General features: G+C 38.3%; 1 protein-coding gene across 2 annotated transcripts in view; it reads left to right on the top strand.

The window, feature by feature from the left end:
* The window catches only part of VWA8 (von Willebrand factor A domain containing 8), a 391,316-nt gene that overhangs the window by 250,103 nt on the left and 127,935 nt on the right, over window positions 1-13,278 (top strand). For both annotated transcript variants that reach the window (XM_036249886.1, XM_036249887.1), the window contains exons 30-35: window positions 1,231-1,341; window positions 2,260-2,324; window positions 3,028-3,153; window positions 4,252-4,361; window positions 5,484-5,638; window positions 10,400-10,595. In XM_036249886.1, coding sequence (XP_036105779.1) covers window positions 1,231-1,341; window positions 2,260-2,324; window positions 3,028-3,153; window positions 4,252-4,361; window positions 5,484-5,638; window positions 10,400-10,595 — 763 coding nt within the window. The remainder of the gene's footprint in view (window positions 1-1,230; window positions 1,342-2,259; window positions 2,325-3,027; window positions 3,154-4,251; window positions 4,362-5,483; window positions 5,639-10,399; window positions 10,596-13,278) is intronic.

Raw genomic sequence — 13,278 nt, 5'->3', positions numbered from 1 at the left:
GTCCCAGATTTGGTGACTGTCTGCTGTCCCAGGGAAGGGCTCACGAAAGGAACAAAGGCCTCTGACAGCACGTTTGTCCTGGAGAAAGCCCCCTCTCCAGCCCTCGCTCCAGTGCCAAACAGCTCAGTTCTTCCATGTATGTCTCTGGCGCCCCTCGAGCTGCCTCCCCTCCAAGCTTAGAGGGAGAGAGTCCGATAAGTTTGTGCGCGGGCCCTTTAAGGAGCTGCCTGGGGCTCCAGCCGTGTCAGCATCCCTGAGCCTGAGTTCCCGCTGATCTTCCTGGCACTGGAACCCTGAGTGGGGCACCTGGTGTGGGACGGGGACCCCTCAGTCCTCAGGGAGGACCTTCCAGCTGAGGTGTCCTCCTGATTTTCATCTGCCACACGTGGGTGTGGGACCAGCCCATCCACCGCCGCCCCTTCTACTGGTCTCGATGTGGCTGCTGCTTTAATTCCATTCAGCTTGATTTCAGGCGGTTTTGAATGATGGTTGTTCTGTAGTTTAGCTGTAACTTTGATGTGGTTGTGGGAGGATGCGATACCGCGTTTACCTACGCTGCTATCTTGACCGGAAATCTGTAGGAGAGTTTTAAAAAGAACATTCTTTAAGTATAAATTTGATAAAAGTAAATTAATAATTTAAAAAGTATTAATCCTCTTAATTTTATCATTACTATGTAATAAAATAGAATCATGCTTAAGCTAGCCTATATTAAGAAGCGATTGTTTTTTTTTAAAGGAATCAATTTATTTTTATTTATTTTATTTTTAATCCTCAGTCAGGGATATTTTTACATTTATCTTCAGACAGAGTGGGGGGAGGGGAGAGACATCGATTGGTTGCTACCCGAACTACCCCAACCAGGGCCTGGGATGCACTGCCACCAAGGTACGTGCCCGTGGCTGGAATCGAACCTAGGACTCCCTGGTCCGCTGGTTGATGCTCTAACTGCTGAGCCAAACTGGCCAGGGCAAGAAGTGGATGGTTTTAAGATAAAATCTTCAAAAAGAATACCGTCTACATCATATAATTAGAAACATCTTCATTAAACCATCGACTACTTTAAATTCTGTGTGAAGGAAACCATTTGCCATCTTCATCTTAAGTGTTTCAATATTGCTACCTTCTGTTTGGGTTATCATGTAACCTTTACTCCCAGGTTGCCAAGGTCCTTCTGCTTCTACAAACAGGAACAAGTCTTGAACTTTTTACTGTTCTCTTTATTTCCAGAGTCATGTCATCTTGTTGTTGGATACCATTGGCCGAGCCCTTCGTCGTCTCGTTCTCACTTCAGAAGAAGTTACATCTAAGAGACCTTCCTGGTGGAACAAGGAAGAAGCCGTAAGGAAACCCAACTTGTCCAGCAAATTGTCAAGGATTTTCTATAGCTTTTTCACCATAAAGATGAATGCCTGCCCATCCCTTTCAGTGCCTTTTGTTTATTATCATGCTCAAGAGAATTCTCTTATTATGCTCTTGTAGATTTTAACACCATACAAATAGACACAGATACACATATCATTAAATACCAATAGCGTTTTCTTTAATCCATCATATGCACATGAAATCTTGTCAGGACTGAATGCATAATAATAGAACATTATGAGCTATTTGAGTATGATATTCGTAACAAATTCCTAATCATGCAGTCGCTTTAAATTGTTTTCCAGATACACATTTATGTTTTGGATTTATATGATAAACCCATGATTACAACACCTAATTGCACCTACTCGATAAACATTTTTAGGTATTAATTAAATTAAACTAGTAAATAAACATTTTAGGCCAACCCAAGGGAATTTATTCTGCCATTCAGTAAAAGGTAATGAATATATATAATATATAATAAAGCTTATTCTGTGCTCTGCAGGATAGCATACTTAGGTCTCAAAAGAGCATGAAGAAAGAGATTTTTAAAATGTCACAAATATATCCAAATCTAAAAGAAAAGTTATTTTCTCTTTATTTATGTTATAACAAATTCCACAGTTAAACATCGGATAGCATGTTTATTTCTCACCAGTATTGGGTGTTATTTTTAACAATTCTAAAGATGTTTTAGTACGTAGTTCATAGTACATTTTGACATATATTTTAATCCATGTTACCATAGGAGTCTTGGTTTAGATAAAGAGGTAGTTTCTCTGAGAGTTACTTTTCACATGTTGAAGAATTTCATTTAAAGCAACACAACTGAAGAGGCATGACTGCATCTGACACATTTAATGTGAATATTTTGTTTTGTTTTGTCTTTAGGAAACTTATAAAATGTGTAGAGAATTTTCGCACAAAAACTGGCTGGTGTTCTACAAAGAAAAAGGGTGAGCTCTTGGTTGTTCAGTATTTAAACTGTGGTCCTTATTTTGCCCATCCTGTATCCTCTTTTAAATGTACTTGTTTAGCCCTGGCTGGTTTGGCTGAGCAGTTAGAGTGCTGGCCCGCAGACCAGAGGGTCTCGGGTTTGATTCCCGTCAAGGGCACGTATCTTGGTTGTGCTTCGTCCCGGCCCTGCTCGGGGCGTGCAGGAGGCAGGCAGTCGCTGTGTCTCTCTCACATTGATGTTTTGATGTTTCTCCCCCCACAACACACACTCTATATCTGAAGATATTTGAAAGAATATCCTCAGATGAGGATTAAAAATTAATAATAATAAATAAGTAAATAAATATACTTGTTTATTATAAAACTAATGTAATAAAATTATGAATGTTTTATTACCAAAGAAACCCATCCCATATTGTAGAACACTGAGAAATAGATATAAGAAGATACAGTGCTCATAACTCCGTTATCCAAGCATTACTAGCATGGCAGCTATCACTTTCCATTGTTTCTTTTTTTGCATACCCTTACATGGTTTATAATTTTGTGTATCCATTTGCTCAATTAATGTTTTTCTATGTTATCAGTCTTAAAGAGATTTTATTAAGGTTGCATAATATATTATGAGATGACTGTGCCATGGTTACTCAACCATTATCCTCACCGTTTCCTTTCAGATACAGTTTTCTTCTCCTTTTTCAGGAACAACTTGACTGTGCTGGATGTGCTAGAAGGGCGAACTCATACCATCTCACTTCCCATCGAGCTCAAGACAGTTTTCCTTGTAGCAGAGGACAAATGGCTTCTGGTGGAGAACAAAACAAACCAGTGGGTGGACCTGCATAGTGTCTCAGCGTGTGCTGTAGCTCCTCCTTACTTATGGGTTACCCAGCACCCTTCCTATTCTGCCTCTCTGTGTCTGCCTTTTAACAATGTCTGAATTTGGCAGCATCTCTATAGGTGAAAGTTCAAAGAAGGGAGGAGAGGAAATTACAGTAAATTAAATGTCATTTCCCAGAGTAATTATAAAAGTGGTTCAGAGGATCACATTGAAATTAACAGTAAAAACATAACTTTTATGTATGATTTATATTTCTTTGGGCTTTTTCCTATTAGCATATTGAGAACTCACTATATTCTTGCCAAACTAGAGATACCTCAAAATAGATTTTCAGTTTATCCTGTCTCCAAAGGTCCACAGTCTCCATCATAGAGCTGTTGCTGTTTGGTCACCTCTTAGAAGCTGCTTCTTCGTTTTTATCTGCTGTACTCTTATTTGGTTACGTTTATGTTTGTGTTGCTTCCCCAGTGGACTATGCAGTCCTGGATGAGATGGACAATATGTGCTCTTGGCGTTAATAGGGTGCACAGTAATTTTTGAATCTCCCTCCTTCATGCGTTTTATCCACTAGCTAGATGCAGACTTTCTCTGCAGCTCTGTTGACAAGCAGAGGTCACCTGCTGCAAAAGATGTCTGGCTGTTTCTACATTGACATCTCAGAAATCTTTAAAATAACTAGATCAAGGAGATTACAGCAGTGAGGCTTCTGTCCCTTAGCTGGTTACAACTCGGCGGCCAGGCTCCCGCTTCCTGACTGATCCAACAGTCGCATCCACGGCAGGCTCTATACAATAAGTGCGTGTCTCATTAAAGTTGTTTTTCCCCTTTTTTTTCTTTTCTTTCTTTTCTTTTACCACCCTTCTTCTTATATGAAGTGTTGGATTTTTAGTTCCATTTACTACTGCATTGCGATTGTGCACTGCTCTTGCTATACAGTGTTGAGAATCGTGGCGAAGCTCTGGAACTGCAAATTATACTCAAAATACAAAGGAAAGACTGTGAAAGAGAAAAATTTGATTTTTTAGTCTGGCCACATGATTATTAGAAAAGGAAAACCGTCACATAAACGTTTTGTTTCTGTACAGGAAGTACCTTTTAACCAAGCCTGCACACATTGAGTCCGAGGATAGCGGGGCTTGCCAGTTGTATGTGCTGAAGGAGGAGCCGCCCAGCACAGGGTTTGGAGTTACGCAAGGTAAACACTGTGTTCTTTGTGTGCATGGCTGTGTGAGTTCATGCTTATATACATACTGTCCTCTAGAACCATTTAACTACCGTAATATTAGCACAAGTTAAATTAAACCAAGAGAAAACTTAGTCACTATGCTGGAAATAGTAAATAAGAATCTACCCTCTTTTAAGTTCTGTCTTTGAATTTTTATATCTGACAAATCAGGTATACTTTTAGGGTAGTATTTTTTTCTTTTTACAAAGACCATCAAGATTTCTACTTAATTCATCATAGTCTGAGGGAAGTGAATAGTACTTATGAAAAAAAAATCTAAAACAAACCATTGCCAATGTGGATTGGGTCAGTTTCACATCTTTTTTGCAGGGTTAATTAATGATAATAGTCATTGCTAATAAAACTTTGAATTCTGTAAATTGAAGTTATTTTGAGAAAATATCTTAATTCTAAAAAACGAAGTTCTCCCCCTGGCTGGCGTGGCTCAGTGGTTGAATGTTGACCCACGCACCAAGAGGTTGACGGTTCGATTCCCAGCCAGGGCACATGCCCAGGTTGTGGGCCAATCACCAGTGGGGAGCATACAGGAGTCAGCCAATTGATGTTCTCTCTCATTGGTGTTTTGTTTTTGTTTTGTTTTTTTATTATCCTCCCCCAGGACATTTTTGCATTTATCTTCAGACAGAGTTGGGAGAGAGGGAGGAAGAAAGAGAGAGAAACATCAGTGTGAGAGAGACACACCAACTGGTTGTCACTCACATTACCCCAACCGGGGCCAGGGACAAACTGCAACCAAGGTACATGCCCCTGGCAGGAACTGAACCCAGGACTCTCTGGTCCCCAGGCCGATGCTCCAGCCACTGTACCAAACCAGCCAGGGCTCTTACTGATGTTTCTATCTCTCTCCTTCTCCCTTCTTTTCTAAAAAAAAAAAAAAAGAAAAATGAAAGAAAGAAAAATAATTTAAAAACTGAGTTTTCTCAGACAAAAGGCCATGAATGTATTAAAGTGTTTTCTCTTTTTTAACCTGTGCTTTTCTGTTAGAGTTGGTGAGAATGAAATGTTGTAAAAATTAAGTCAAGGAGCATTTTAGGGGCATGTGATATCTAATGTTTCTCTGACACTATTCAGAAACAGATTTCAGCATACCTCATAAAATTTCAAGTGACCAGCTATCGTCTGAGAATCTGAGTTCAGCTGTGGGACAAAAGATTGCTTCTCCTAACCGTATTCTCTCCGATAACAATAGTTATGCTACAGTTGTCATTGGTTTCCCAGATCTTATGGTAAGCATCAGTTTTTTAAATTATTGAATAATATTTCTTCCCCTTCATTTGGTATAATATAAAGCCTATTTGTGGAGGTAATTAAAAATGCAATGATTTTCTGATAAACATTTCAGATCAATATTCTGTTTTTTAAATCAATCATTAAAAAATTTGTTTTGCCTAAATGGTTTCATTGTGTTTTTTTTTAAGTTACCATTTAAAGTGTGATGTAGTTATATCACTTAGTAAGGGAAAACTAATATTACCATACATGTGAGTTCACATGTAAATGCTTAGCCTACTGAGAGTGATTTTATATCATGTTGTCTTAATGTATGTTCATGTAATCTGTCAAGAGGAACAATTTGAGCCTTGGCCAGTGTGGCTCAGTTGGTTGAGCATCGCCCCATGCTCCAAAAGGTTGCTGGTTTGAATCTTGGTCAGGGAACGTGCCTGGGTTTCAAGCTCACTCCCCAATATGGGGTGTGCAGGAGGCAGCCAATTAATGTTTCTCACATTGATGTTTTTTTCTCTCTCTCCCTCTACCTTCCTATCTCTCTAAAATCAATAAAAACATACTTGTTTTAAAAAGAGGAACAATTTGAGACTAATAAAAACACATGTCTTTTAGGCTTTTTTAAAGTGAAATATGTCAGGATCTCATTACTGTAGATTAAAATTTTCAGCACTGATGAACATCAATTCACTTTCCATTGAGTTTTGCTCTGATTTATCCTATCATTGCAGCATCCAGAGTATACTATAATGTTGATGGTATCAACTTAATTTGCTTTTAGATGGACCCTTCTGCTATTATTTCTTATTAACTGTAAAGAAGAGGCTGTTTGTAATTAGTTTTAGGTGAAACAAAGCACCATCTTCCCGTGATGGTAATGTGGATAAATGAAACATAAAGGTCATTTCAGTCAAAGTTGCCATCTAGTAACCTTAGATGTGGCTCCATGTGTTTTGATTAAACATTTAATTTTCTTAATTTCCTTTCTAGCTTTTAGGTAGGATGATAGAATCATTTAAAAATAAAATATCATCTCTACTTGATAGGATACCGATTTCACATACCTCAAAATTTTAATGTAACTAATGAATGATGAGTACTTCAGGGTAAAGACTTTTGAAATCCAAAACCCAGTGGATAATATGTGGCCTAGGACTCTGCCATATGTCTTCCTAATTATCAAGTAAAAGGCATTTGCTGTGGTATCATATAACTGAAAATGAAGCATGTTGTTGAAATACAGTATCTGCAGCAACCTTGACTAAATGAGAGAGATGTTTAATGTACTTTCTACAGTGTTGCTGCTATCAGTATAGAAAATACTGTAGCTGTTTTTCTGAAGGTAGAACTATCTAAAAATTGATCTTCTGATTGAAGAAGTTAGTACAGAAATGTAATGATACTATAAAAAGGTTAGAAAGTAAAAGCTGAATATAAGGCCCTTTTTTATTTTTATTTTTATTATTTTGCCTATTTTATTTTTTAAATTTTTTATTAATTTGTTTTTGTTACAGATGTTTCTCATTTTTCCCCCAGTGACACCCTCTCCTTCCCCCCCAGCCCCATCCCCAGCTTTGTTGTCTATGTTCATTGGTCATGCATACATGCCTGTAAGTTCTGTGATTTATCTCTTCCCCTACAAACCTCCCTCCTCTGAGGATTGTCAGTCTGTACCCTATCTCTATGTCTCTGGGTTAATTTTGTTCAGCAGTGTGTTTAGTTCATTATATTCCACAAATAAGTGAGATCATGCAATATTTGTCTTTCTCTGCTTAGCTTGTTTCATTTAGCATAATACTCTCCAGGTCCTTCCATGCCATCTCAAAGGATAAGAGATCTTTCTTTCTTACAGCTGCATAGTATTCCATTGAGTACATGTACCACAGCTTTTTAATCCACTCATCTGCTGATGGACACTTGGGCTGTTTCTAGATCTTAGCTATTGTAAATAGTGCTGCTATGACCATGGGGCTACATATATTCTTTCTGATTGGTGTTTCAGGTTTCTCAGGGTATATTCCTAGAAGTGGGATCACTGGGGTCAAATAGCAGTTCAATTTTTAACTTTTTTAGGTAACACCATAGTGTTTTTCACAGTGGTTGCACCAGTCTCCATTCCCACCAGCAGTGTACTAGAGTCCTCTTTTCTCCATACCCTCGCCAACACTTGTAGTTTGATGATTTGTTGATGGTGGCCATTCTGACAGGTGTGAGGTGATACCTCATTGTTGTTTTAATTTGCATCTCTCTGATGATTACTGATGTTGAGCATTTCTTCATATGTCTCTTGGCCATTTGTATGTCCTTTTTGGAGAGGTGTCTATTTAGGTCCTTTGCCCATTTTTTAATCAGGTTCTTTGTCTTCCTTTTGTTGAGTTGTATGAGCACTCTATATATTTTGAAAATTAACCCCTTATCTGATGCATCATTGGTGATTATGCTCTCCCATATAGTGGGATCTCTTTCTGTTTTGATGGTTGTTTCTTTTGCTGTGCAGAAGCTTTTTAGTTTGATGTAGCCCCATGTGTTCATTTTTTCCTTTGTTTCTCTTGCCCTAGGTGTATATCAGTGAAAATTCTGCTGCGTATGATGTCTGAGATTTTATTGCCTACATTTTCTTCTAGAATTTTTATGGATTCCTGAGTTGCCTTTCTTTTAACCATTTTGAGTTTATTCTCATGTATGGTATAAAATGGTGTCTAGCTTCATTTTCTTGCAAGTAGCTGCCCAATTTTCCCAACACCATTTATTGAAGAGACTGTCTTCACTCCACTGTAAGGCACTGTTTTGATTAACCCTGCAGAAATTCTTTATAGCCTGTAAGGCTAGTGACCTTGTTAAATTAAAAGCTCTATCCTTCATATTAAGTATGGTACCCACTGCATAGATGATAGTTCAATGAATTTGTATTTAATGTAGACCAGAGTCAGTTATGCAGCCTTTCAGCATTTATAACAATCATATTTTTTAGGCCTTAACTCAATAGTCAGGCACTTTGACAAGATTTTATAAATGAAGAAACAGAAACAGAGAGGACATATGCCTTAGACTACAGAGATTATGAGTAAATTGGCTGGGATTTGAGCTCAAGTGTGACTGACCCTCAACCATTGCCTTTCTACTAAACCACAGTGCTTTTCTGCTTTTGTGTGAATTTCTTTTGATTCTTCATAAAACTATCAAGAAAGGGGTATGTCACCTTTTATTAACGTTTTATAGCATTATCAGAGGCACATAATTAATTATAAACTTATTACAACTTTCTTAACCTAATATCAAATATCTGCTAAAACCTATAGCAAATATCATCCTCAATAGTGAAACATAAAAAGCATTTCTTTTGGTATCAAGAATAAGCCCTGGCCAGTGTGGCTCAGTGGTTGAGCATGGTCTCATGCACCAGAGAGGTCGCTGGTTTGTCTCCCAGTCAGGGCACAAGCCCAAAGCAGGCTCAATCCCCAGTAAGGGGGCATGGATCTATGTTTCTCTCTCTCTCTCCCTCTCTCTCTTTCTCTCTCTCTAAAATCAATAAAAACATATTCAAAGAAATGAAATAATACCAAGAATAAGACAAGAATACCCACTGTCACCACTTCTATTAAACATTGTGCCAAGCATCTCAGATGTAATCCATTAAATTTTTTTGATAAATTTCATCAAAACAAAAAACTTAAGCTCTGTAAAAGACACTGTTAAGAGAAAGAAAAGACAATATATGGGCTGGGAGAAAATATTGGCAAATTGCATTTCCAACAGAGGACTTGTATTGGAATATATAAAGATTTCTCAAAACTCAAGAGTAGGAGAACCAATAATCCAATATAAAAAAAATGGGCAAACAGTGTCCCAGTGTGAGGTGTCAGAGGTCAGAGCCTGAGCAAGTGAAAAGGACATCTGTGGTGGGGGAGGGGTGACCACTATGGATGGGAATCAAGTCCAGGCAGGATGAAGATGGTGTGTCCCCATGAAGGGGCAACCTGATGTGGTACATGGGAGCCCAAATAAGTTGAGGGGATGTCAGTGCATGAGCATAACCCAGTGTGGGCTATTGGGACCTTATGATAAGTAGACTTACCATGGTGATCACTTTGTGAGGTATATAGGTGTTGAGTCATTGTGTTGTACACCTGAAACTTATAAGATGTATGTCAACTACACTAATTAAAAAGTACTGATAATGTTCTATTCCTTATGCCAGAATAGTGGATGTGTTAAGTATTTGTTTTATTTTATTTTATTTTTAAATCCTCACCAGAAGATACTTTTTCATTTATCTTCAGATAGAGTGGGAGGGGGCGAAAGATAGAGAAAGGGAAACATCAGTGTGAGAGAGACACATCAATTGGTCGCCTCTCGCCCAGCCCCGACCAGGGCCAGGACCCAACCACAACTGAGGTTCGTGCCCTTGACCGAAATTGAACCCGTGACTCTTTGGTCCACGGGCTGATGCTCCAGCCACTGAGCCAAACTGGCTAGGGCTATTTTTAAATAACTATATTGTTATATTCCACCCTTTTAGTTAAAATTTATTTCAAGATAAAAAGTATGTTGTACACTCTCACTTGTCTGAAAATTATGATTATTAGTGAAGCTGTCTACTTACCAAATTTAAAAAGTTTAAGGAATCATTTTATTTTCCTATACTTGTGAAATATAAGTTGACCACTGGTATCTGCTTAAAGGGCTGCATTATCAAAGTTGTGGTGAATGAATGTGCTTCTTAGCATTTCAGTGCTTTAATCTCTCTCTCTTTTTTTTTCCAGTCACCCAGTGAAGTTTATTCTTGGAAAAGGCCATCATCTTTGCATAAGTCAGGGTTCACTGATACTGCCTTCTACGGAGGAAAGAAGAGAAGTGGAACTCCCAAACAGAGCAACTGCGTGACTCTCACAGAGACCAATCAGGTCGCCAGGATTCTGCCCCCAGGAGAAGTCCCTCTGAAAGACATCTACCCAAAAGGTAAGAGAGTCCTAATTCCTAACTTACCAAGGTAGTTTGCTTTGGTAGGGATATTTAATTTATCATTATCATTGTATATTTATAATTATAGGTCATTATAATCGGGGTCTAGTAGTTCTAAAGACCTGTTTGTACTCAGAAAATTTCACTCAACTTCTCACACTGTGTCGTTGTAGCCTTTGCTGTTGGAACTCATCTTCATTTGCATTACAATCTATATAATAACTTCACTTAGAACATGTCAAGGAGACTTTTAAAAATCGGTGGACTATTAGACATAGAAAATGGGGCCCGACTTTTGTCTTAAACCAGCGATTTTCGATTGGTGTGCCACAAGAATTTTTAAAATGTGTGATACCTGACTATTTAGTCAAGGGCACTGACCTCTTTTCCTTTAGATTGTCAAATAAAAAAATGACAACAGCCAACACAATAGCCATCCAGTGTGAATGAATCAAAATTATACCTATTTTTTTTGTCAGACCAGCAAAAATATCATATATTTTTTGGTGTGCCGCAGAATTATAGTAATCAGTTTACGTGTGCCATGCAATGAAAAAGGTTGAAAATTGGTGGCACAGACTCTTGTGATGAAAGGGCAGGGACTTATGCAGACTGATTCTCTTATTAGTGCTCCCAAAAATCAGCTTATATTTATTACTACGCGTTTTGTTTGGCACTGCAGATTGTGCTCAGAGAATGAGTTTGTCTTTGCCAGCAGTTTATTCAATGCAGCTTCATTGTAGGAATTTTACAAACCAATGGCATACAGAATAATGTCTTTTAATAAGCCGATAAAGAAATGATGAACTCCAAACCAATGATCAGTTCATCATACTGTTGTTTCAGGCAAGGATAGATGCAAGAAAGAAGTCCAGAGTTAGGCGAGGTGTATGTTTTCTACACAAGACCACTTAGCCAGCCTGGAGCGTGCTTACCAGCACAGAAACAAAAGTCCCTTGTTGCTAGAGAGTGTTGCTAGGGAGCAGCAACACCCGTGTTGGCACACAACGTAGTCTCCTCCTCAGGCCACTGCTGGTATACGAGTTGCCTTTAGGAGGACAGGAACCAATGCCCAAAGTTCTTCAGAGATCTGTTTAGATCAGCAAGTGTTTGCCTGGTCCAGACCAAACAGTCTCCATAAGTCCTTGCAAACCCTTGGTATTTATAGTGAAATGTCCCCTTGCCGTAGCTGCTTCATTACGTGTTTTATTTGATAAGCCCCAAGCAGGGCCCCTCAGCATCTGAATTACTTATCAATACCAACAGATAAGGTAATGACAGCCTGCCACAACTTTCTTCATTCTTATATCTGAATAACTTTATTTCTCAAAGAACAGTGTGTGTGTGTGTGTGTGTGTGTGTGTTTGTCTTTGCCATAAACAAGTAGATTAAAACAACCTTGATTTGAAATCATATCAAACCAATACACAACACTGCATAATATATGTCAGGTCCTATGCTAATCACTTTTCTTTGTATGAATTCATTTAATCTTCAAATCCCCATTTTATTGTTAGTATACTCTCTAATTTACATTCAGAGAAACAGGGAGGTAAAGTAATTTGCTGAGGGTCTCCCCCCAGAGGCTGGCAGAGCCCAGGTTTGCACCAAGGTCTTTAGTCCCTCGCCCACAGCTGCTCTTACTGGAGCACTGGCTCTCACTGTAATAGATAACTATGAGAAACTTTGATCGTTGAGCCACTGATTATTATTTGCATCATAGAGTTAGCAATATGTTGTCCTGTATTTACATTTATTATGTTAGTGTGGACTTTGTAATATAATTCTAAATGTAATACAATAATCTATTACTGGTTTGAAAAGTCCTAGTTATATGTTAATATTTAGAATTATTAGTCCCTTCCGCATAAAACACCATTTCTTTAAAATGTTTTTTATGCTTGAAGAGGCAGGTGAATAAATTCTGCTATGATAGGAATAAGCACAAGGTGATATATAAACACGAAGGAGAAACTTACAACCCAGACTGGTGATTATGAGCTGACTCTTGAAGGATAAGTGGGAGTAAATCAGATGAAGGGGTTGTTTCAGGAAGAGGGAATCCCATGTGAAAGGTACGGGGCCATGACAGTACTCCAGGAATTACGCAAAATTCTGTACTAGAATTTAGAGCACCTTCATCCGTCCAGAAGCCTAGGGGTCAGCCCTGATGCTTCTCCCTCATTGTTTCCTTGTTAAGGCCCAGTTAACATATAGTAAAATTCACCCTTTTTAGTGTTATAGTGATGCAAGTTTCACAAGTACATGCAGTTGTATAACTGTCACCACAACATATAGAGAACAGTTCTAGCTCCCCCAAACCTCCCCCATGATACTTTGCCATCAAATCCTCCTCTCACACCCTCAAACCCGCACTGACCTGATTTCTGTACTTACTGATCTGCCTTTTCCAGAATGTTATATAAATGGAATCACACAGTATGTGGCCTTTTGAGTCTGGCCTCTTTGCTTAATATATAATGTACTTGAGAATTATTTATGTTGTGTGTACCAGTAGTTTGCTACTTTTTATTGCCAAGTACTGAGTAGCCTATTTTGTGGATGTATGGAAGGAAAGTTTTTTTATCCATTTACAAGTTGATAGATACTTGGATAGTTTCCAATTTAGGGCAATAGTGAATAAAGCTGCTGTGAATATTTGTACACAAATTTTAAAAAG

This window comes from Molossus molossus, unplaced genomic scaffold (genome assembly GCF_014108415.1).
Source record: "Molossus molossus isolate mMolMol1 unplaced genomic scaffold, mMolMol1.p scaffold_m16_p_9, whole genome shotgun sequence".
NCBI lineage: Eukaryota > Metazoa > Chordata > Mammalia > Chiroptera > Molossidae > Molossus > Molossus molossus.
The sequence above is the reverse complement of the archived record's forward strand: the minus strand, read 5'-3'. Positions and strand labels throughout refer to the sequence as shown.